The 25,486-nt window shown below is 37.8% G+C and overlaps 1 protein-coding gene across 1 annotated transcript in view; it reads left to right on the top strand.

Annotated features, from left to right (window-relative positions):
• The first annotated feature begins 1,489 nt into the window (after window positions 1–1,489).
• Window positions 1,490–25,486, top strand: part of LOC124607442 (ELMO domain-containing protein 3-like) — a 111,718-nt gene continuing 87,721 nt past the window's right edge. Inside the window, exons 1-3 of the mRNA XM_047139773.1 lie at window positions 1,490–1,701; window positions 1,779–1,923; window positions 14,374–14,497. Of these exons, the coding sequence (XP_046995729.1) occupies window positions 1,607–1,701; window positions 1,779–1,923; window positions 14,374–14,497 (364 nt within the window). The 5' untranslated portion in view covers window positions 1,490–1,606. The remainder of the gene's footprint in view (window positions 1,702–1,778; window positions 1,924–14,373; window positions 14,498–25,486) is intronic.

Genomic DNA, 25,486 nt, shown 5'->3' with positions numbered 1-25,486 from the left:
TTCTTAAATATAAAATTTATAACTTCAGCTTTCCTTTTGTTGTCTTCTGATGGCACCCCAAACTGATCGACGAGTGACTGGATAGAAGCCTTCGACTCGCTTAGTGATTTTAAGTATGGCCAGAATTTTATCTAGTTCTTGGCAAGATGATTCGCTAATATATGACGAAGGAAGTCGTTGTATTCTTTGCAAATTACTCTTCTTAGGGACGCACAACTACTAACTTTTGCTCGCTCTGTTTTGAACCAAGAGTGTAACAATCATTCTTTCCTCAGAGTTTTCGGAATTGCGATATTAAACCATCCTTGATCCACTTACTTGGCACATATGTCTTCATAGCGTCATCAGTTTAAACTATATCCATAATGCCTCTATGTCGATTATACTGGAGCTTAATGATGTCCTTTCTTTAAATGGGACGCTAGCAACTGGTTATCTGTTTTTTCTAGCAAAGCACTGTTCTGGCCTTCTTGACGGGTTGTTAACTTTAGTGACCATCGTCGCTATGACGACATTATGATCACTAATCCTTTTTCCTATACTGATACTGTCGATAAGGCCAGGCTATAAGATCTAAAATATTTCCATAGTTTGTGGGTTGTCTAGCTAGTTGTTGAAATAAGTTTGCGGAAAACTTCTTTAGAGTAGTTCACAAGACTGTCTGTCTGTACCACCTGCAGTGAATCAATAGATGTTTCAGTCTATACTCGGTAGGTTAAGGTCACCTCCAGCTAACCACTAACAGATAGCGATTAGGTGGCGCTGGCAGCAGCTATGCTTCCTCCCCAGGCTATCTACAATAGATGTTGGGGATGGCCTTATCCCCCAATACATTTTATCATAGGCGCTCACGCATTCGTGAGTCAGAAGTTTTATGTATTGTGATATAAATGTTGTGAATGGCTTTATCCGGTTTAAATAGAATCTTCAATTTTTTGGCTTGAAGCAACCGAAGATGCAAATTTAATTTGCGAAATCGCCCATGTTCTCCAATAAGGAATTCTAACAGACGCTGCAGTCTTGTTTATTCAAATCACATTGCGTAGTAGGCCTAGTCTTTGTTTGTATAAAAGTTTCTTTTCAGTCATAATAAAATATTAAATGCCGCATCGCAATCTGTCTTAATAGATGGCAAGACACTTAAAATACGTAATTTATGAAACTACATTCCAAGCTTAGTGAACCTGTGAATACGTAATTCGTAGTGGCGTACGGTGTAGAGAGTCTGTGGTGAAATAGCTGTTACCTGCCAATATTTACCTTTTGAGGTGTTATATATTTTCTACATTGTTTTACCATTTAAGCTTTATTCAGAAATCCCTGTTCCAGTTTTCATTCTCTTTGTTTTCTGATGACTCATTTTACGACTTGTCCACTATTTTCTTACTTCTTTACTTCATCTACGACCCAATTAATTAACTTCTGCTGAAGAGATTCACTTTTGGTCAAAGATATAATTAGAAACTTAGAAAGACACTCCACTCGTCAGGTTGTGTTGTTAAGTTCGCTTGTTGAAGGAGAAGTGGGCCTTGCTCATTGTTGCATTGTGCTATCGTAACTAGTAAATAGTTAAGTGGAATTTTACCGCTTGACCTAGTGCGAAGCGATGCCCGCAAGCGACGGAAACGGAAATAAATCAGATTTAGATATTACTTCAGCATTTGCATGGCATCGTCTTAACGCTACCCCAGAGAAAGAAAGGTTTACTCTGCTGAATTTGTGTTTGATCCCTTTAAATCTGTTACAAGCAAAATATTGTTGAATTGCCTTTGATGTAGGTTTGCTGTCGAATCTGCAAGAAGAGAATGGGACGGAATTGCCACAGTGGAACCGATGTATCAACTCAATATGTACCCTTTGTCCCATTTGACGTTCCAGCAAGCATTAACGTACTTTCAACGGCTCTGTTCAGCTCAGAAGACGGTGAGGATTGGTTGCCTAGTCCAGTAGATGAAGTCAGAAAACTAAATGATGAGTGGTCCAGTAACTGATAACACCGGATTGGATTCTTTATCAAGCTTTATCAGTTGGTCCTTCAGTTTTTTGGATAGCTGTGTGCTGAAGATACACACTTGAATATTAATAGTAGTCATGAAGTTGTAGCCTTATTTTGTAACTCCTCAAAACTGTGTTGAATGCAACAGTGCATGTCAGGGCAAGTAAAAAATAATGTGTTGATCAAATGAAGCCCAAATGTGGCTATTAGTATTGTTCGAAGAACTATTAGTCTATTAGTAGCCTTTGATTTAAGTAATGTGTGACAGGTATGTTGCGTATCAGGCCCTGAGCATGATGATGTAGTGTTCCAAACCTGCAGTATGATAGGCTGTTGGGTTGCACATTTGGTAGATGAGTTAAGATACAGGCTAAACAGTATGCTCTCCTTAAATATGTGGACTTATAAAATGTACCATACTGAGTTACAAAACCTATCCCTTTGCTTAATCAGGTTTTTTTTAATCCAGTATTCGTCGTGGTGTAGAACAGTTAGGATTTGTGCAGAAGTGACAGGCATATATATGGCAGAGAGAGGGCAAATTAGAAGGACATGGAAGATACGAGAGTGAGAGAAAACATTAGACAATGCCTTATAGAGTGGGGTAATTGTTCAGGAATTCAAAGACCGCATAATTGGCTTTGTTCTTTCAAAAACAATAGACAGATAGAGCTCTACTTAAATTTAATGTGGGGACCTAGCTGGTATGTGATTTAATCATATATTTGTGCCATAGATCCTTAATTGGAAGAGCCTATGAAATGCGCAGGGAAGCTGAAGATGTATTTTCTTCACTTTACAGTAGAATAATTTAAAGTTGTGTGTATTATAATACAAAAGTAGTTATGAATAATCATATAAATGAGAACATTAACTGAGTAAGAGTACATACTGGTTAATTTCTATAAAATATAGTTGTTCTCTAAAATGTTAATGTTCAACTATGCTTGTGAGGGCACTTTTCAGTGGAGTAAGAGTAGTTGGTTAATGGAAGGTGCCTTAATTCCTCTTAAACTACTGTATACTTCCCACAAAACGTTTAATACAATTCTGGGCAGTTGTCTATGTGCCCATCAACAACTCAGAACTTCAACTTTACTCCTTTCATTACTCTCAAAACATTTGATATGTTCTGGCAAGCTGTTGGAAATGTGTAGTTATATACCTCATTCTATTCTGAAAGTGTGTTAAACCTCTAATTCGTTATAGTATTCAACCCTTGAAATCTTCATGTTGCTATTGTTGTGGTCTTCAATTTGAAGACTCGTTTGCTGCAAACTTGTGCAATCCTCTTCAGCTCGGAATAACAACTGCAATGTACATCCTTCTGAATCTGTTTAGTATATTCATCTCTTGGTCTACCTCTACAATCCCCCCCCCCTCCTGCATATACACTTCCCCCAAGTACTAAATTGATGATTCCTTGATGCCTCAGAATGTGTCCTATCAGCATATCCCTTCTTCTAATCAGGTTTGCCACAACTTTCTTTTCTCCCCAATTCCGTTCAGTACCTTTTTATTAGTTATGTTGTCTAATTGTCAACTCTTCAGCATTCTTCAGTAGTACTACATTTCAAAAATCTTTTGTTCTCTTCTTGTCTAAAATGTTTATCATCCAGATTTCACTTCCATACAAATATTTTCAGAAAAGATTTGCTGACAGATAAGTTTGTATTCGATGTTATCAAATTTCTCTGCAGAAACACTTTTCTTGCCATTGCTAGTCTACATTTTATATCCTCTCTACTTTGGCCATCATTAGTTATTTTACTGCCCAAATAGCAGTCCTCATTTACTGCTTAAAGTGTGTCGTTTCTTAGTTCAATTGCCTCAGAGTCACCTGATTTAATTCAACTACATTCCATTATCCATGTTTTTGTTTATGTCCATCTCATATCCTCATTTCAAGACACTCATTTCAACTGCTCTTCCAAGTCCTTTGCTGTCTTGGACAGAATTACAATGTCTTTGGTAAACCTAAAAGTTTTTATTTCTTCTCCCTGAACTTTAATTCCCACTCCAAATTTTTCTTTGGCTTCGTTTACTGCTTCTTCAATGTACAGATTGAATAACATTGGGGATAAACTACAACCATGTCTCACTCGTTTCTCAACTTGTCTTTGATGCCTCTTGACTCTTACGACTGCCATCTGATCTCAGAACAAGTTGTAGGTAGCTGTTTATGCCCTCTGTTCTACCCCTGCTACCTTCAGAATTGTGGAGAGAGTATTCCAGCCTACATTGTCAAAAGCTTTCTCTAAGTCTACTAATGCTATAAATGTAGGTTTTCCTTTCGTTAACCTATCTTCTAAGATAAGTCGTAGGGTCAGTATTGTGTTGCGTGTTCCTGTATTTCTCCAGAATCCAAGCTGATCTTCCCCAAGGTCAGTTTCTATCAGTTTTTACATTTTTTAAAGAATTTGTGTTAGTGTTTTGCAAACATGACTTATTGAACTGGTAGTTCGGTAATATTGACACCTGTCAGCACGTGCTTTCTTTGGAATTGGAATTATTATATTCCTCTTAAAGTCTGAGGGTATTTCTCCTGTCTCATACACCTCGTACACCAAACGGAAGAGTTTTGTTATGGTTGGTTCTCCCAAAACTATCAGTAGTTCCGAAAGATTGTCGTTTACTCCTGGGGCCTTGTTTCGAGTTAGGTCTATCAGTGCTCTGTCAAATTTTTCTCAAAGTAATATGTCTCCCATCTCATTTTCATCTATGTCTTCTTTTAGTTTTTATCATATTGCCTGGAAGACCATCTTCCTTGTACAGACTTTCTGTATACACCTTCCACCTGTCCGTTCTTTGCTTGGGACTGGTTTCCCATCTGAGCTCTTGATATTCATACAGCTGCTTCTCTTTTCTGCAGAGGCCTCTTTTTAATTTTCCTGTAGGTAGTATCTATCTTTCCCCTAGTGATATATGCTTCGAAATTCTTACAGTTGTCGCCTAGCCATTCCTGCCTAGCCATTTTGCACTTCATGTCAGTCTCATTTTTTAAATGTTTGTATTTCCTTTCAGCTGCTTCATTTACTGCATTTTTGTATTTTCTCCTTTAATCCATTACCTCTTTGTTATCCAAGGATTTCTACTTGGCCTTGTTTTTTTACCCGTTTATCATGTGCTGCCTTTACTATTTCTTCTCTCATAGCTACCCATTTGTCTTCTACTGTATTCCTTTCCTCCATTCTTGTTAGTAGTTGCCTAATGCTCCCCCTGAAACTCTCAACCTCTGGTTTTTTTCTACTTATCCAGATACTACCTTCGAGGTTTCCTACCTCCTCGCAATTTCTTCAGTGTGGTCAGATAAACCAGATGTTAGTGTTAATTGAATTGTGCTCTGTGCAAAACTGTACTGGCTGACTTCCTGTTTTATTCCTCCTCCCCCCCCCCCAGTCCATATTCACCTACAATTTTTCCTTCCTTTCCCTGCTATCAAATTCTATATTACATTTTTGTCTCCCTTGACTATCTGAGTAATTTCTTTTATCTCAGCATATATTTCTTCAATCTCTTAATCATCTGCATAGCTGGTTGGCATGTAACCATGCACCACTGTGGTGGATGTGGGCTTTGTGTCTGTCTTGGCTACAATAATGTGTTCACTAGGCTGTTCGTAGTAGCTTTCCTGCATTCCTCCTTTTTTATGCATTATTAAACCTACTCCTGTGTTACTCCTGATTGGTTTTGTATATATAACCTGTATATTCACCTGAGCCGAAGTCCAGTGCCAACTGCCACTGAACTTCACTAATTCCCTCAATATCTAACTGTAACCCATCCATTTCCATTTTTAAATTTTCTAACCTACCTGCCCAATTAAGGTATCTAACATTCCACACTCTGATCCAGAGAATGCCACTTTTGTTTCTCCTGATGATGGATGTCCTCCTGAGTAGTCCCTACCCGGAGATCCAAGTGGAGGACGATTTTGCCTCCAGAATATTTTATCCAACAGGACACCATCATAGTACAGCTTTATGCCCTCGGGAAAAATTACTGCTGTAGTTTGCCCTTGCTTTCAGCCGTTTGCAGTACCAGCACAGGAAGGGTGTTTTGGTTGATGTTACAAGCCCAGATCAGTCAATCATCCAGATTGTTGCCCCTGCAACTGCGAAAAAGGCTGCTGATCATCTCCAGGAACCATATGTTTGTCTGGCTTCTCAACAGATACTCCGCAGACATTGTTACACCTACTGAATGGCTATTTGTAGCGTTGTGGCACGCAAGCTGTGGTTCATGGGGGGGGGGGAGGAATCTTAATAGATATTGTTATTACTCCTTATATTAATTGTGCATTGTATTTTTTAAAGATAAATAGTGGCATATAACAATAAAGTACATTAATATATATTCTATCAAAAGGAAAAAGCAGTTCAGAAAATTTTTAAATTATGATTGACAGAATAGCTACCCATACTTACCTTCAGGAGGCAAAAGCAACACTTGAAAGCAAAAAAACTGCACATACCATTTGGAGCACAGCATTGTATGGTAGTGAATTGTGCGCTGAGGGAAATCTGGAAAGGAAGAGGATTGAAGAGCTTGAGATGTGGTCCTATAGAAGGATGTTGAAAGTTATCTAGACTGATAAAATAAGAAATGTGTACTTTCTCTGCGGAATTGGAAGAGAAAAGAACATACAGAAAACATTGACAGGTAGAAGGGACAGGATGGAGGACAGTACTTGGGTTAGCTGTAGAGGAGAAACAGTAGGGGAGACAGATGGGAATATATGGATCAGATAATTTTTGAGACTGAAAAGCTGGAGGGGTGGGAGAACTTGCATGTTCTCTCTCTCTCTCTCTCTCTCTCTCTCTCTCTCTCTCTCTCAGGGAAAAAAGACAGGATGTTGGAAAGGAGGGGCAATCACTAAGATCCCAGCTTAAGCAACTCACCTGTTGGAGACAAAGACATTTATGTTCTAGAATTATTATCTTTATAAATTATGTTTCCCTGAAAACTAATTTGATACATTAGTGGATTGAAATATGATGCATTAATTGTTTTTCTTTTTTCTGTAGATAGAGCTGTATAGTTTCAGTGTATTTGATGCCAAGAAACCTTCTGTAAAAATTGTGTAATATCACCCATGACCTGAAGATGGTTGCTTCTTCAATGAAAACTTGTTGTTTATAAATAAATATGCATTGCAACTGCTTTAAGGTGGTTTTGTGAAGACATTTTCTTGAAATGTTTATGTTGTCTTAAACCATGAATAGCTGTGATCACATCCATTGTAAATAGAACTGAAAGGATATAGGTTTTTCAGCCCTCTCTGCTGTTTACTTGCATTCCCAAAAACTGATCCCCTTTGTCATACCAAGACAAGATTGAGATGATCCTTTCTGCATGACGTGTCTCATTTGTTTTTTGTCCTCTTATTTGGTTGAATTACATCATCACTTTAAATGGTATAATCATTTTCTTACTCCCACTACCTCTTTGTTTTTTTTTTTTTAAAGGAAGAAATTGATCACATATACTCCTACCTGGTTTCTTCAGTGACCACTCCTTTTGTTATTCACTTTCAGTTTCCCCATAATCTTTTGTTCAGCATTGATAATTGTTTACATTTGCTTGTGAAAGTGGCCAGTGTAAGTAGTTTCAAAGGGAGAAGACAGTAGTTATATGTAATTTAAGATGAAATTTTTATACTCTTAAATGGAGTATGGAAATGGGCACTCAGAATTTTAAGCAGTTTGGCACTACTGGAATCAGTTTTGGACTTTGTTTCTGATATAAACAACAACAATAATAATAACCTTTATTTGCCCATAATAATTTTAGTCTTGTAAATTGTAATTTTTGTGCACTTATGTTAATGAACTAATAAAGCAAGTATAATAGATATGTACTTGAGGTAGCACATTAGGTACTATTAAATGAATATTTACTACCACTGATATGTTTAAATTATCCCAGAGAAATAGTACTATGGATGGTGGAGTTCAGAAATCTTTCACTGAGTATGAACAGCTTTTAATTATATAAATGTTTGAATTTGTCCCACCCTCAGCCTGACTCCCATGCACAGACACACCCCCTCTGTGCAACTACATTATACTAGCTGAAAACAATATGCTGTTTTCTACATTCTCTTGTAGCTGCTGTATGTCTTCAGTTATTCTAACAGCTCTCTTCTGAAGCATGAGTACATTTTCCATGTAGGCTTGCAGGTACCCCACCCCAAATCTTAATCCCATATTGTAGTTGTTAGTGATCTAACCAGCAGTAGAAGGGAACAGAACTTTTTGAAGTGTGTTGGCCCAGGAGAATGCTGACGAGTGGATGGAGTGGTTGAATAACAAATGTGAGGTGCTGTTCTGTAGTGTGTGTGTGTGTGTGTGGGGGGGGGGGGGGGGATGCACAAGGCATCAACGAACAGTCTGTTTGGTAATGGAGGTAAGTGTGGAGGATAAAAATTATAGAGGAAACCAGGGCTTGAATACAGAAGTACAATAAGCGAGTTCAGATGGATGTAGGCTACAGTAGTTTTGTAGAGGTGAAGAGGCTTGCACAGTGTGGAGAGTTGGACCTAACCTGTCTTTGGACTGAAGTACACACACACACACACACACACACACACACACACACACACACACACACACACACACAGAGAGAGAGAGAGAGAGAGAGAGAGAGAGAGGAGGGGGGGGGGGGAGATATTTCTTTTAGAATAAGAGGAGATATTGCAGTTGTCAATTTTAAAAACATTGCAGTTAATCTTTTTGTGGATTTAGCTACTATACTCCTTTCATATGATATGCTCCACCATTACAGTGCATAGATGTTTTTGCTCGAATCAGCTGTTCCAACCAAAGACATTGATTTAGCACTTATGCGTACTTAAGGTTTATTATAATTTAACAAAAAACTTCATCACAATTGTCTTATCTTGAATCAGTGACAGTTTTTTCGTAGTAAGATATCCTGTTACCAGGCCAACATTCTCTATATTATTTTGCATTATTGACTGTTGTGTAGTGCCCCAGCTAATAATGGATGTATCATGAGTATAGTTTACTAACTTTGAGTTTAATAGCTGTGTTATGTCATTAATATATACAAGAAACAAACATGTTTCAAGAATACTTCCCTGTTTTGTTGGAATTTTAATGTTCTTGAAATTGTCCAATTTCTTTTGTTTTTTTACCATTAGATATTCCCTATTAAAATATAAATTTTATTAATTTTATTCCACTTGCACTACCAGAAGATACAAGTATATGAACAAAAAATAGCATATGGATTATAATTAAATTTTCACAAGACTCTGTAGATGCAGTTCAATATTTCTGATAGAACTCTGCAAGCTGTGGAAATACTCTACTGAAACAATGAAATATGAGAAGCAGAAAGTGTTAAACTTTTGGAACTGTAGATAATCATAGCCTTGAGTGAAAAATTCACATTCTAGAATCAATAAAGCATCATAGTTGAGCTACAATTCCAGTAGGCATAATGGGTTTGAAGAATTATGTTTGGTGCTCGCCGTAGATTATCCCACATAGACCATAACAATAAACTTGGTATTTAGAACATATATTCATTAATGTCATTTGATGTAGTACTTCTCTTTGTTTCAAAAAACAATGCAAAATATGAATACAATACTGGGGCCAAACACAACCACAACAAAGACTGCAAGGGGGCTAACTTAGTACAGAAAGGACTTGGACAAATAGATACACATGTATTCAGCAATCTGCCACAGCTTATTAAATGTGTCATGTGTAATGTACGGAAAGTTCTAGTTGAGAATTTTGAATTATTTAGGGGTAAAGGAGATGACTCACAGAAAGGCAGAACTGCTGTCTCATCCATAGGTATACAAACAAAAGGTACAGATCTTTGCTAGCTTTTGGAATGTAGAGAGACAGGTGTATCCATGTGAATCATTCCTAAAGGTAGCGAAGTTGTGTACTTTTTGTTTGTGTACCTATCAATGATGCAGCACTTCTGCCTTTCAGTGAGTCATCTCCTTTATTCCTAAATAATTCATGTATCATGTTATCCAATTTAAGATTTTGTTTAGTAACTTAGTACAGAAAGGACTTGGGCAAATAGATACACATGTATTCAACAATCTGCCGCAGCTTATTAACTTTATACTGGTCAACTCTGTTAAACAGTATACTGCACTGAAGAGTATCTTCACATCAACCCTTCTCAGCATCGCCCCCGCCACTAATGGTAGTATGGATATCTTACTCACAACAGTTTTATACAAATAATTAGTCCTTCAATTACCAAATTTTGTTGAAATTGCTCCAGACATTCCTGAGTTATACTTTTGTCATGCCTTTTTGCCCCCATGATGTGTGTGCCAATTTTGGTAGAAATTCCTTCAGGCATTACAGAGAGATGCTGACATGTCATTATCTTTGCACCCACTCCTAACCCTAATGGTAGGAGTGAAACTTCACTTTGACTGTCATAAATAAGTCTAACGACCCCAAAAGCTATGGATTCGATACTAATATCGGTCATTATCCAATATTTTTACATAGGCCCTGGTGAATTTTACTCAAACAGTATTTCTATACAAATAATGTGTGTACAAAATTTGACTGAATTTGCTTCGTCTGTTCCTTAGTTAAGCTTCTACGTCAGATGTCAGCCCCTTTTCATCTCTACCACCATCGATGGTAGGTGCTTCTTACAACACACCTCCCCCCTCCCCCCCTCATGACCTCCCTCCCACCCTTCAGGAACCTCCACAGGCATGTGTAAATCAACTCATCAAAGTTTCATCATAATTGATTGAACGGCACAGGAATGTGTAGAAGACAAACAAATATTCCTTTTTATGCATTAGACTACCTTAGCGTACACTGCTTTGCTCGCATAGGCTGTATGGCATGCAGGTTTTTGTTTTTATATAATAGAATTTTTATGGTCATAAATTGCAACACCTTTCTAAGCTTTTCATGCTAATTAAGGCCATGTAAGCATGTTCTCTTCTCAAAGTACTTCTGACCAAATGGCAATTCTGGTTGCTGGAGTCCAAAGTTTTTGTTAATCATGACTTGTGTTCTTGTGGAGATACAGTATTCATCCCCTAACAAATATATCTATACATCTAACTGAAAAGTGAAATACCAGATTTCATAAATTTAGCTTTAAGACTTTTTTAATGGGACAAACTATTTTCTAAAAAATTTTCATCCCCTATTGCACTCCCTTATGGGTTCAATTTCCGAAACACTGAAACACAGATTTTTATTTATTTTTTTATTATTTTGAACTGAGATGTCAAATATCGGTTGTCATAGATGTAGCTTTAAAAATCATTTAGTAGTTCTTTAGTAATTATTTATTTTCAAAAAAACTTTCGCCCACTGTTTTACTCCGTTAGTGGTTGAATTTCCAAAAATGCTGAAACATGTCTTTTTTATTTTCTGACTTAGAAACCAAATACTATTTTTCGTAATTGTAGCTTCAAAATTCCCTTAATAGCGACATATTTTCAAGAAGCATTTCACCCCCTTAGAAGTGGAATTTTGGAAAGTCCCTTCGTAAAATATGCCTACAGTATAAGATACACACCCTCTCCAAACTTCACGTTTCTATGCTTAGCAGTTAAGGCCGGGTGATGTGTCAGTGAATCAGTCTGATACTATTTTACTCCGTTGGAGGCTGAATTTCCAAAAACAATGAAATAGATATTTTTCACCTCTAACCATCAAGCCAAACCACCAATTCTCAAAAATTTAGCATTAAAAATGCTTTCACAATAAAATATTTTCATAAAGTGTTTCACTATTTCACCTCTTTAGGGGTAGCATTTCCAAAACCAGTGACATGTATGTTTTATTTCCAACAGAGAAGCAAAATACAAATTTTCATAGATTTAGCTTCAAAAATGCTTGCACAGTAAAATATTTCCATAAAAACTGTCATTCTCCATTTCACCCTCATAAGTGTGAAAACAGTGAAACATATATTTTTTATTTCTGATTGATAAGCCAAATTTAAATTTTCGTAGATTTAGCTTTAAAAATGCTCTGATTATAAAATATTGCCATAAAAAATCTCATCCCTGTTTCACACCCTTTGGCACTCAGTTTTCAAGAACATTGAAACATATTTTTTATTTCTAACTGAGAAGTCGAATACCAATATTTTTAGATACAGCTTTAAAAATACTTTAGTAATTCTTTGATAATGACATATTTTCAAAGAAAGTTTTCACACCTTTCACCCACTTCCCCCCCCCCCCCCCCTCCTCCCTCGCCCCATAGGATGAAATTTCCAAAAATACTGAAACCTTGTATTTCTTTATTTCTGACCGAGAAACCAAATGCCAATTTTCATAGGTCCAATAGTGACATTTTTTTTAAAAAAAACCTTCATCCCCTATTTTGAAAAATCCCTTTGTAAATGACATTTACACTATAAAAGCACACCTTCTCCAGATTTCAAACTTCTGTCCATCACGGTTTGGGCTGGTCGATGATGAGTCAGTCAGCCAGGACATTGCCTTTTATATATAAGCTCTGTAATACAACAGTCTTCTGTAATGTGAAGCAGTCCATGGCATTGCCCTTGTACCCCCTTGACTTCTGTTCACATCCCAGAGACCTCTTCTTATGTGTACTGATGAGCTGAGCACTAGGGGCTGGTGCGATGCTTTTGTCTTCCTCTGATCTACCACTCTAACCGCTGTCCATGTCCAGCATTTCCTCCCACCTCCGACATAGGTTCGCACCAGGAATGTATGCTGCAGCACCTCTGCTGTTCCTCCACCTGCTCCCAATGTCAGTTTGTTTATGTGGTATATAGTTCCACTTCTTAATCAGAATAATTGCAGCTTCTCAGGCCTTAACAAGGATGTACCATTATCAGGGTTGACTTGCAGTTCCCTTTACTCAATCTTGATAGATTCGTTAACGGCACAGCCAGTCTGTATCAGAACCTTAGTGTGGTTTTAATCCATTCCATATAATTCTGATAGGCAGTGCACTGCAACAGTCAACTTGTTATGCTGCTGCAATCTGGTGTGCCATTGGCATTCTCAGCAACGATCTTTGACAGTGCACACTATCTGACCTTTATATCTCTTGCCACATTGGCAGGGTATCTGATAGGCACCAGATTTCTTTAATCTGAGGTCGTCTTTGACACTATCGAGCAGTGCCCGTGTTTTAGCTGTTGGCCAGAAGATGATCTTCACTTGGTATTTCTGGAGAATAATTTGTGGATAATGTGTCACAAAAAGGAATAAATGCAATGGCCACAGCCTTCTGAGGGCTATCTTCTGTTTACACTGGTTGTATAGTGGACGTAGGGCTTTCTGAATTTACCACTCTTTGTAGCCGTTCTTCTAGCACAAGGCCCTCAGATGTTAAAGTTCTTGTTTGAGACTTGCATTGTCAGAGAGGGTGCGAGCCCTATGTACCAATGTTTTGAGCACTCCTTTCCTCCACATCAGGTAGTGGCAGCTGTCTGCCGGAAGGTGTAGGTCGGTGTGTGTCTTCTTTTTGTACACACTGTGGCCTAATGTGCCATCCACTCTTCTTTATACGACACCCAGAAAGGGGAGCACTTCATCCAGGTCACTTCCTTGGTAAAACTGCTGTTTTGTGTAAGGAATTGAGATGTATGAGGAAGCCATTCAATATGTCTCTTCAATATGGCCATATGATGGTGTCGTCTACATACTGCAAGGAACAGCTAGGTTTCCATTGGGCTGATTCTAAGGCATCGCCTTAAAATGTTCTACATATCTTCTGTCTGCTTGCAGCAGCCACGGTGGAAAAGAAAGTACGTTAACATCAAGACGTGCCTAAAAAGTTTGGTCTCTGTCAAATTTCAGGCCAATAGTTCTGAGGTTTCTTGTAAAGTCACTCTGGTAAACAGAGAGATGACATTGAAGCTCACGAAGATGTTGGTATCCTTAAGCTTAAAGTCTTTAAGGTGACCTATTAAGTTCATAGAGTTGCTGATTTGTTGAACATTTCGTAGTGTAGGGTCTAAGCAGATCCTGAAGATACTTAACGAGTGAGTACATTGGGGCATCAGTGTGTATGAATGCATCTTTACACTATTATTATTATTATTATTATTATTATTATTACTCTGGAAATTGTGCCCATTTTCTGTGTATTGGATCTCCAAACAGTCATTTCATAGCTAAGTAAAATATGAGGTGATGTATGTAATGTCTGTAATTTTGCAGGGTGCTCATACAATTGCCTTTTGTGATGATTTTGTGGCAAATATGCTTGAGTGTCACCACCCAATTTCTGTATTTTAAGGGTGTCATGTGCAATTGTCATTGTTCTTTACAATGCTGTTCAGTTTTTAAATTATAGTGTTTGTGCATTCATCCTTTATTCTTTTCCATTTTTTTCCCCATTATATTGCAGGAAAATGTGATTGTAGAAGTGGAGAGAAAAGGACTGTGCACACTTTTGTCTTGCTTGGTTGGTCCTCCACAACTGGATGAACATCTCAGCTCAGAGAGAGAGTTGGTGTTTGCCATTTCAAAATGTAAGTGCATATTCATTGCGTAAATTGCTGCACACATGAGATATGGTCTCTGTGCATTGTAGTCAAACAAGAAAGTGCAAGTAAGGAAATATCATGGTAAATAAATTAATGTCAGTGCAATTTATAATGTGGTGTTAGCTGCCAATAAATTGTGGCCTAAATAACAGTATAAGGTAGGAGGAGTAAAGGAGATCACTCACTAAATAGTAGGAACTTTGAATCAGTGACAGGCACACACAAAAGAGAATGAAAACTTTTCTATCTTTCAGAAGAAATTCTTTGATGAGCTTGTGTACTCTAGCTTGTCAAAGGATGTCTTCCAGAAGCTTGGAAAGTTTTCATTTTCTTTTGTATGTGCCTGTTGATGTCTCGATGCTTCTGCTGTTTAGTGAGTGGTTTTCTTTGTTCCCAGATTATTTACAGTCTGTCAGAATTTTCTTACTATATTTGTAACAGTAGAAGAAACTGTAATGCCAGAACTAGGTATATTAAGACTAAAATCTGTGCTCCAGATAATTATACATTAACTGACCATTAGCTAGACAATTCTAAACATGTTTTAATGTAAGCATCTAGTATGACACTATGTACCCACAGGGTCTCATCCATTTGTCCTCTTAGCAATGGCATTCTGACAGTAATAGTTCCTCTTCTAGCTATAGATAATTGTAGAGTCAATATGATTGGACAGAGATTCCAGCTGTTCCAATTTTATGGTGAATTTCAGAGTAGAAGTGCGTATTTGCAGATGTCTGCCATTGATGTAAGCTTGTTGCAAAAGTATGGAACATGTTTTGTGTTGCCAATGGAAAACCATTTTTAGAGATTGAGTAGCTCATACATAAGAATCATTGCCAGTCATGAGACAACATCGGAAATAAAAGTAACTTATGCTATACCTCAACTCTCCCATTGCTGTAGATATATTCTATTATGGGATTTGTTATTGCCAATCTTGACATATTCACAGGATGCTGCGACATTCATTCAGAGTCCAAACACTGTATAAAAGAATTATTTGCACTTGAATAACAATTATTTAAGCAGTGTACAAAAAGAAATGCACCATTTATCAGGTTTAATTTTCAGTAGGCTTTCTAACAACCCTACCACAACAAAGGTCAAAATTTAATAACGATTGTGGTGTTGCTCACGCTGCTAAATACTGCATTTTCGGGCAACAACAAAGTTATTATGTGGCAGGTGTCATTAGAGCACAGTTAATAAAGTCATTTCATGTAATAATGAATAAATTAGGCACTCATCTTTTCGTGTTTCCCACACTGGTCTCGTTGTATAATCATGGCTCAATCGTCGAAAATCTAGGTGGTTATGATTCCAAGCTTGGATGCAAAGAGGCCTAGGTTTTATTCTGGTATATTCAAAAGTTTTGTAGATGCGCTTCACAAACCATTCTTGAAGATTAAACTTGAAAACATCTTCCTCACTGTTAAAGTTCACATTTTATAAGCTGACTACGTTATGCGTCTTTCCAACATGACGTCCAAGGCTTGACCTTCTCAAGGTGCGACTCTCTAACAACTAACTAATAATCGCTTATGCGCCCAAAAATTAGAGTTACAAGTACGTCAAAGATCATAGTGACAAAAGAAAGAATACACGTAAGAATAATATCATTGCAATATAAACATATCGATGTATCACAAATGAAATCAAATCTGAATGTTGTCTCAGAAATATGTTAAGTAGTTAACAGAAACACAGTAGAATATCACTGGTTTCGAGAGGTTGAGTTGAGGTACCGTAATGGTTACTTTCCTATGTATGTGTCAGTTATGTGCACATTCTCTCAGTCTTTTAGTGATTTATTATTCCTTTAGTTTTTTTCTTTTTAATTTTCTAAACTTTGCCCTGACTAGTTCTATGACCAGTTACATTCAGCCAAAATCCCATGGAACCTAATAAATAAATAAATAAATTAAAAGAAATGTGATAGGACTGTTACTGTTCGTTATAGGGATTATTTGACAAAGCTAACTGTGGACCTGGCTGTAGTGGGAACTAATTTTGTCATGACCAGCTACAGCCTCATTGTAGTTTGAATGGTGTGCTTTGTTATATCACCGTGCATGTCTGGAAAGTTATTACTGACAATGCCTTTGAGGCATGCCATTAAATTTATTGAAAAAGAGATGGAGGTAGGAGTGACAGTACTGATAGAAGATATGATTGAATGCAAAATTTGAGGGATTCGAGTGTCTATCCCAAAGGAGAAGAGGCAAAGTGCACACAATAAAAATCTCTTTGGCAATATGAGGAAATGTGTTGTTAGACAAAAATTTCTGCGTTATTGTTAACAATACAACAAGATATCAACTTTGTGAAAACTTCACACAGCCTTTATCTCGCAGAACTGGATACCAAGGCTTACTGTGAAACTGAGAGAAAAATTGTTATGTCATTGTGATTTAGTGTTAAAAAAAAAAGTGCCAGAATGAACAAGGCATCTTGTGCAAATTACTGCAAGTGCAAGAGTTACTGGCAAACAAAAATGCTGGTTAATATTTTGACTATTGTGCTATCAGAACACCAGCATATAGACATACAGCATGTCAGTTCTCCACATGTGAGAATTTTGGTGCGTGTTTCCCTCCCTGCCCCCACAAACATAAACACAGTAGTTCTGCCACCCTAGCCAGGTCTTATTTTGCTTTACTGAATGATGTAAATTACCTACTGGATAACAATCGATATGTCTCTGAGCTGTTTACAGTTTACACAGTTGTATATAGGAGACAGCACTAGTAGCAACTTGTTCGGAAACAGAAGACGACTCCATCTTTGAGCAGTGAAAGTAATGAGTCCCACCCTTGACACATCTGCGGATATTCATCCAAAGTGGTTTGAGTTTAATTGACCACAGAAATTTAATTTTTGGTAATACCAGTTGCTTGAACAACTAGTTGAACAAATTCTGCAGTAATGTTGCCAACCTGGACTGTACCAGATCAAGAATCATTAGAGAATAGTTGTGCAAACTGCCAGGGGTTTGTTTAGGCACTGTGAATCACGGAAAAACTGATTCATAAAATTCTGAGAGTGCATGCTCAAGGAGAAGCGAAGAAACACATTATTTGCTTCAAAATACATCTTGCAAGCTGGTGAGCCTGGTGAAATTAGAAAAAAATTTGGAGTACTTCAACTGTTTTTCTTATCACATACAACTAATAGTAGAACAGGAAAATTAGAAGTGTATGGGGATCACCCCCCCCCCCCCCCCCCCTGATGAACCATAGACCTTGCCATTGGTGGGGAGGGCTTGCGTGCCTCAGCGAAACAGATAGCCGTACCGTAGGTGCAACCACAATGGAGGGGTATCTGTTGAGAGGCCAGACAAAAGTATGGTTACTGAAGAGGGGCAGCAGCCTATTCAGCAGTTGCAGGGGCAACAGTCTGGATGATTGACTGATCTGGCCTTGTAACATTAACCAAAACGGGCTTGCTGTGCTGGTACTGCGAACGGCTGAAAGCAAGGGGAAACTACGACCGTAATTTTTCCCGAGGGCATGCAGCTTTACTGTATGGATAAATGACGATGGCATCATTTTGGGTAAAATATTCCGGTGATAAAATAGTCCCCCATTCAGATCTCCAGGCGGGGACTACTTAGGAGGACGTCGTTATCAGGAGAAAGAAAACTGGCGTTCTACGGATCGGAGCGTGGAAGTCAGATCCCTTAATCGGGCAGGTGGGTTAGAAAATTTGAAAAGGGGAATGGATAGGTTAAAGTTAGACATAGTGGGAATTAGCGAAGTTCGGTGGCAGGAGGAACAAGACTTTTGGTCAGGTGAATACAGGGTTATAAATACAAAATCAAATAGGCATAATGCAGGAGTAGGTTTCATAATGAATAAAAAAATAGGAGTTTGGGTAAGCTACTACAAACAACATAGTGAACACATTATTGTGGCCAAGATAGACACGAAGCCCAAGCCTACAACAGTAGTACAAGTTTATATGCCAAATAGCTCTGCAGATGATGAAGAAATTGAAGAAATGTATGATGAAATAAAAGAAATTATTCAGGTAGTGAAGGGAGACGAAAATGTAATAGTCATGGGTGACTGGAATTCGATAGTAGGAGAAGGAAGAGAAGGAAAGGATTGGGGGGAAGAAATGAAAGAGGAAGCCGCCTGGTAGAATTTTGCACAGAGCACAACTTAATCATAGCTAACACTTGGTTCAAGAATCTTAAAAAGAGGTTGTATACATGGAAGAAGCCTGGAGATACTGACCAGTTTCAGGTAGATTATATAATGGTAAGACAGAGATTTAGGAACCAGGTTTTAAATTGTAAGACATTTCCAGGGGCAGATGTGGTTATGGACTGTAGATTAAAACTGAAGAGACTAGATGGGACCTGGATAAACTGAAAGAACCAGAGGTTGTAGAGAGTTTCAGGAAGAGCATAAAGGAACAATTGACAAGAATGGGGGAAAGAAATACAGTAGAATAAGAATGGATGGCTTTGAGGGATGAAGTGGTGAAAGCAGCAGAGGATCAAGTAGGTAAAAAGAAGAGGGCTTGTAGAAATCCTTGGGTGACAGAAGAAATACTGAATTTAATTGATGAAAGGAGAAAATAATAAAATGCAGTAAATGAAGCAGGCAAAAAGGAATACAAACGTCTCAAAAATGAGATCGACAGGAAGTGCAAAATGGCTAAACAGGGATGGCTAGAGGACAAATGTAAGGATGTAGAGGCTTACTTCACTAGGGGTATGATAGATATTGCCTACAGGAAAATTAAAGAGACCTTTGGAGAAAAGAGAACCACTTGTATGAATATCAAGGGCTCAGATGGAAACCCAGTTCTAAGCAAAGAAGGGAAAGCAGAAAGGTGGAAGGAGTATATAGAGGGACTATACAAGGGCGATGTTCTTGAAGACAATATTATGGAAATGGAAGAGGATGTAGATGAAGATGAAATGGGAGATATGATACTGCTTGAAGAATTTGATAGAGCACTGAAAGACCTAAGTCAAAACAAGACCCCAGGAGTAGACAACATTCCACTAGAACTACTGACAGCCTTGTGAGAGCTAGTCATGACAAAACTCTACCATCTGGTGAGCAAAATGTATGAGACAGGCGAAATACCCTCAGACTTCAAGAAGAATATAATAATTCCAATCCCAAAGAAAGCAGGTGTTGACAGATGTGAAAATTACCGAACTATCAGTTTAATAAGTCACGGCTGCAAAATACTAACACGAATTCTTTACAGACGAATGGAAAAACTGGTAGAAACTGACCACGGGGAAGATCAATTTGGATTCCGTAGAAATGTTGAAACACGTGAGGCAATACGGAGCTTACGACTTATCTTATAAGAAAGATTAAGGAAAAGCAAACCTATGTTTCTAGCATTTGTAGACTTAGAGAAAGCTTTCGACAATGTTGACTGAAATACTCTCTTTCAAATTCTAATGGTGGCAAGGGGTAAAATACAGGGAGCGAAAGGCTATTTACAATTTGTACAGAAACCAGATGGCAGTTATAAGAGTCGAGGGACGTGAAAGGGAAGCAGTGGTTGAGAAGGGAGTGAGACAGGGTTGTAACCTGTCCCCGATGTTATTCAATCTGTATATTGAGGAAGCAGTAAAGGAAATAAAAGAAAAATTCGCAGTAGGTATTAAAATCCATGGAGAAGAAATAAAAACTTTGAGGTTCGCCGATGACATTGTAATTCTGTCTGAGACAGCAAAGGACTTGGAAGAGCAGTTGAACAGAATGGACAGTGTCTTGAAGGGAGGATATAAGATGAACATCAACAAAAGCAAAACGAGGATAATGGAATGTAGGCGAATAAAGTCGGGTGATGCTGAGGGAATTAGATTAGGAAATGAGACACTTAAAGTAGTAAAGGAGTTTTGCTATTTGAGGAGCAAAATAACTGATGATGGTCGAAGTGGAGAGGATATAAAATGTAGACTGGCAATGGCAAGGAAAGCGTTTCTGAAGAAGAGAAATTTGTTAACATCGAGTATAGATTTAAATGTCAGGAAGTCGTTTCTGAAAGTATTTGTATGAACTGTAGCCATGTATGGAAGTGAAATATGGATGATAAATAGTTTGGACAAGAAGAGAATAGAAGCCTTTGAAATGTGGTGCTGCAGAAGAATGCTGAAGATTAGATGGGTAGATCACATAACTAATGAGGAAGTACTGAATAGGATTGGGGAGAAGAGAAGTTTGTGGCACAACTTGACAAGAAGAAGGGATCGGTTGGTAGGACATGTTCTGAGGCATCAAGGGATCATCAATTTAGTATTGGAGGGCAGCGTGGAGGGTAAAAATCGTAGAGGGAGACCAAGAGATGAATACACTAAACATATTCAGAAGGATGTAGGCTGCAGTACGTATTGGGAGATGAAGAAGCTTGCACAGGATAGAGTAGCATGGAGAGCTGCTTCAAACCAGTTTCAGGACTGAAGACCACAACAACAACAACAACAACAACATGGGGATCACACTGATACACTAAGTAACCTCTATCATTTACTGTATGATGGCTCATGACACACAATTGAAGACACATAGGGTGAACCTGAATGCTACCGACAAAATTTTGGAGATTCTTAAAGGATATTTCCTGAGTACTTTGGTACAAGGTCCCCCTGGTAACTGCATTACATTTGATTTCTTATCCTCGTTTATCTTTGTGTCTGTCATTTTTTAGATTTCAGGTCATCAGTCTTCTGACTGGTTTGATGTTGGATACCGTGGCTAACCCTCGTGTGCCATCCTCATCATCTCAGAGTAGCGCTCACAGCTTATGACCTCAATTATTTGTTAAATGTGTTCCAGTCTTTGTGTCTGTGTTGCACTGAAAATATCAGCACAACAGTAATAGTGGTGAAGATATGTGCTGGGCTTCTTGTTTGGAAACAGATTTGTTCCATTCACTTGTGGTATATGCTGTTGTCAACAATAATGCCTGTTTACTTTACACCCTCAAGCTGACATTCAGTAGTACTCAGTTTGGTTGCGGTTTTTTTTTCCCCCCGGCAGTGATGTATGTTAACAGTAATACAGAACAGTATGGATAGGTTTACTAATGAAGAATTGCAAGTTATAAAAGTAATATGATGTTGTCACTGCAGGAAGAGCTAAGTATATTAAAGTTGGGCCACTGATCCATTCCATTCAATGGATCCACACAAGGTAAATATCGGTCAGGTCGTTGTCCTATCCAACTGCTAACATACAATCGACATGGCTGGAAAAAAAATCCGAGGCAGAACCAAGCAGTAACAAATTCGAGGTTACGGGCAAAGAGTAAAATGGGCGTTACTATTGTCAACAGCAAGTACTCAAGACACAAAGTGTATACTGTTGACTTTTGCACTGTTGTGCACAGATTTTCAGTAAAGTGCATATACAAAAATTAATTAGGATAAGAAATTAAACAAAATGCACCTACTCTATAGTAAGTGACCCAGAGATAACGGGTACCTTATACTGAAAAAATCCCTGAAACAGCATGTGAACTTAAGGCCATGGCGTTCACGCTCATTCTGTATATGTGTAAGTATAGGAGCGAGAGTAAAATGTAAACCATAAAGCCTGTAAACTTGTAAGTAGAATGTAGTTCCATTTGGTGGTGCACATTTGCCACAACAGCAAGCTTATGAATGAATGGTGTCAGGAATTTTCAATCGGTGTAATGTCTGTGCTCGAAGCTCCTCTTCTGGGTCACATTATGACTCTAGAGAACACTTTAGCTGTCTATTACACCATCAAAGAAAACTGCTGAGTGACCCTAAATGACCTTATAACATTTTAAATGTTAGTGACAGTTTAGTAAACTACACAAAAGTGCAATGTGCCAGACAGTAATGTGATACCTTCCTTGCGAGATTCCGTCACTGGGAACAAAACCTCGGTTCATTACGGTCAACCAAAAATGAAGAGTGTGGGTAAGAAATGACTCCCTTCCTCGTTGCCCATACTAAAGTAATTCTGAACATGGTCATCAACTGGGCAAGTTATGCTTGACCCTCTTTGGGAACAAAGCTGGTGTCATTGTGAAGTATTTCACATTGTGGGAGAGACCACTATGACTTGTGTGTGTGTTTTTTGTGTTATAATAATAAAGAAATATATATGAATGGAAAAAATTAAAGGATAATACAATTGCATTATTAGAAATGTTCTGCTTGTACGAATTTAAGCTATTCAGACTTCCTCTCTTAAATTTCAATTGTAGATGCAGTCAGCCAACTTAAAGGACACCAGTGTGTGCCATAAAAATGATGAAAATCCTCCTTATTTGGCTCCACTTCACTTCAATAAAAATATTTAATACTGTTTTTAAGTCTTCTCTTATTCACACACACGTATGATACATAACACCTGTAATACTTCATACTTTAAGCAATAAATTTCATCCATCCTTTTACATACAAGGGAGGGTGAAAACAAAATCATGTACAAAGAAAAATGAAAGATGTATTTTTATCTTATCCCCCCCCCCCCCCCCCCCTCCTCCCGCGCGCCTTACTGTGAATTCATAATTAATGTCTTTGCCGACATTTATGGCCGATCGCTGTTTCATTTCTTCTTCTTTTTTAAATAAATTTTAACCTAACCATACCCAAGGGGTCTTTCACCATTCACCTACTCAGTGTGTGTGCTTTTCAGTGGCAGTGCTCTTACTGACTAAGCTAGCTGAGTGCTGCTCACACCCACCTTCCACAATATGACTCCTGTGTGCCAAACTTCGTAGAAGCTGTTCTGCATTCTCTTGGAAGACAGATATCGGGAAGAAAGGCAGAGTTTTCTGTTGACAAAGTTACATGCAGATATTGCAGTATTAATTACTGTAGTGCATGGCCTATATACTGTACCAGCCAGTTACAAATTTACTGCATTTGCTGCTGTATAAGACCATTTTTTCCCCTCTGAAAATAGGCCTGAAAACTGGATGCATCTTAAACGCCGGCAGTGAGTTAAGGTAGGCACCTATAGCCTCCATATTTCAGTGTTTCATCTTGGAGCAATTCATTTTTAGCTTCCTCGCGAATTTTGAGCATTCGAGTTATATATAGTTCAGTGGATGCACATGCGCTATTGTTAGTATTTTTGTTGTTTGTTTGAGCTTCAGATATTGTTGGGTAAGTGTGGAGCTCCACTTGTGTTGTACCTTATAGAGTGGTTCATTTGCAAAAGGGGCAGAAAAACATCACTCCTGTACTATTGCAGTAAAGCTACAAGTGATTGCATATGATAAAGAGCATGGAAACATGTCTGCAGAAAAGCATTTTGGGCCACATCTAACTGAAAAAATGATAAGAAGTTAGTGGAATCAGGAAGATGTTTTAAAGGAAGCATCTCACAGTAAACGTAATCTGAGAAGTGGGAGTTAACTGCCCAAAACTTGAAGCAGAACTTGATAGACAGATTTTAGACAACAGAAAAGCAGGAATTTAAGTTTGTACAGAAATGATAATTTGAATGAAAGCAATATCCACTAACAGAGAGATCACTGACATTACTGGATTGACATTGCGGTGTTAAAAATTTATGTAGAGGTATTTATATAGAAGTATTGGCTTTGTATGCGAGCTGAGACAAAAATATCACAGAAGATCCCAGCAGAGTACAAATAACATATTATTGAATTTCATTGATTTGCCATTAATGCAAGGAAAAGAGAAAAGTTTGAACTTTAACAAATTGGAAATATAGACGAGACTCTGCTCACCTTTGATGTGCCTCCAAACAGAATTATGGATTTCAAGGGCAAGAAAAGCGATACTGTTAAAACTTCAGGGCACAAAAAGGCTCATTACACAGTTGTTTTATCGTGCTGCGCTCAGTGAACAAAATTGCTGCCACTTTTGATTTTTAGGAGAAAGACACTTCCTAAGAAATAATTGACGAAAGCTGTTGTTTTACATGTACATGGAAAAATGCTGGGTGGATGGAGGAGAAATGACGTGGATACATAAAATTTGGCCTAGGCCAGTGGTCGGCAAACTCATTAGGCAACAGAGACTAATATCAACAGTGATACAATTGAAATTTGTTGAGAGAGCCAAATTTTTTAAACTTAAAGTATGTAGGCAGGTACATAACTGTGTAGGTAAGTGCAAAGTTCTTAAGTTAATTAGTGTATCCTTATGATGGCCTGTGATAAAAATGCCCTCAGTCTGATTGAAGCATGTTTGCTGTGTTGCCCCCTCCCAATACTCCCATCCATATTCGTATCGTTTACTTTTTTTGGCCATCTTTCATTCAACCTCTCCATCCGTCCATGTCAACATACCTTTCTGAATACTCAACACATCATCTTTCACTCCACAATGCTCCTTAAAATTAACTTAATAAACTTTAGGTAGAATTTTAAGTTTTATTTAAACCTTAGATACATTGAATAAAACTTGATATCTATTTAATACTGGTATTATTGATAAAATTAAATTGTAAGGTATTAATAAAATTAAATCATGACAGTGACTGTCAAACAGTAATGTGAGCAATGGCCTTGGATCTCCTTGGAAAGTTTGGGTAAGTCTAGTTTGTATGTTGCTGTTTTTAATTCCAGGTTCTCACCAATAAGACGACCTCTCAATTTACTGTAGATAAGGTTCATGTTTGAATATGATTGTTCACATGAATGTAGACCCAAATAGGAAAGAATGGTAGACACAATTTTTTCAGCTGATTATAGAAGGTAGGAGTACTAGTCCAGGTTTTAAAAAAATCAACATATCTCCCGTCTATAAGGCTTTCAAAGCAGACCACCTGTGCTGTGATCTCACATTTGTTTTTGTCCATTATTCCTAAATCAGCACAAAAAAATGTTCAGATTTTGAGCTCCATAGTTCTTTGTTTTTTAAATTGAGCAATTGCATTTCAAAGTTGCATATGGCAACATTAAAGGGAGAAAAAATTATTTTCTGTTACAGTAGCATTAAGAGGTTTCTTAACATAGCCTAACATTGCTTTGCCGTTTCTGAAT

This window comes from Schistocerca americana, chromosome 3 (genome assembly GCF_021461395.2).
Source record: "Schistocerca americana isolate TAMUIC-IGC-003095 chromosome 3, iqSchAmer2.1, whole genome shotgun sequence".
NCBI lineage: Eukaryota > Metazoa > Arthropoda > Insecta > Orthoptera > Acrididae > Schistocerca > Schistocerca americana.
The sequence above is the reverse complement of the archived record's forward strand: the minus strand, read 5'-3'. Positions and strand labels throughout refer to the sequence as shown.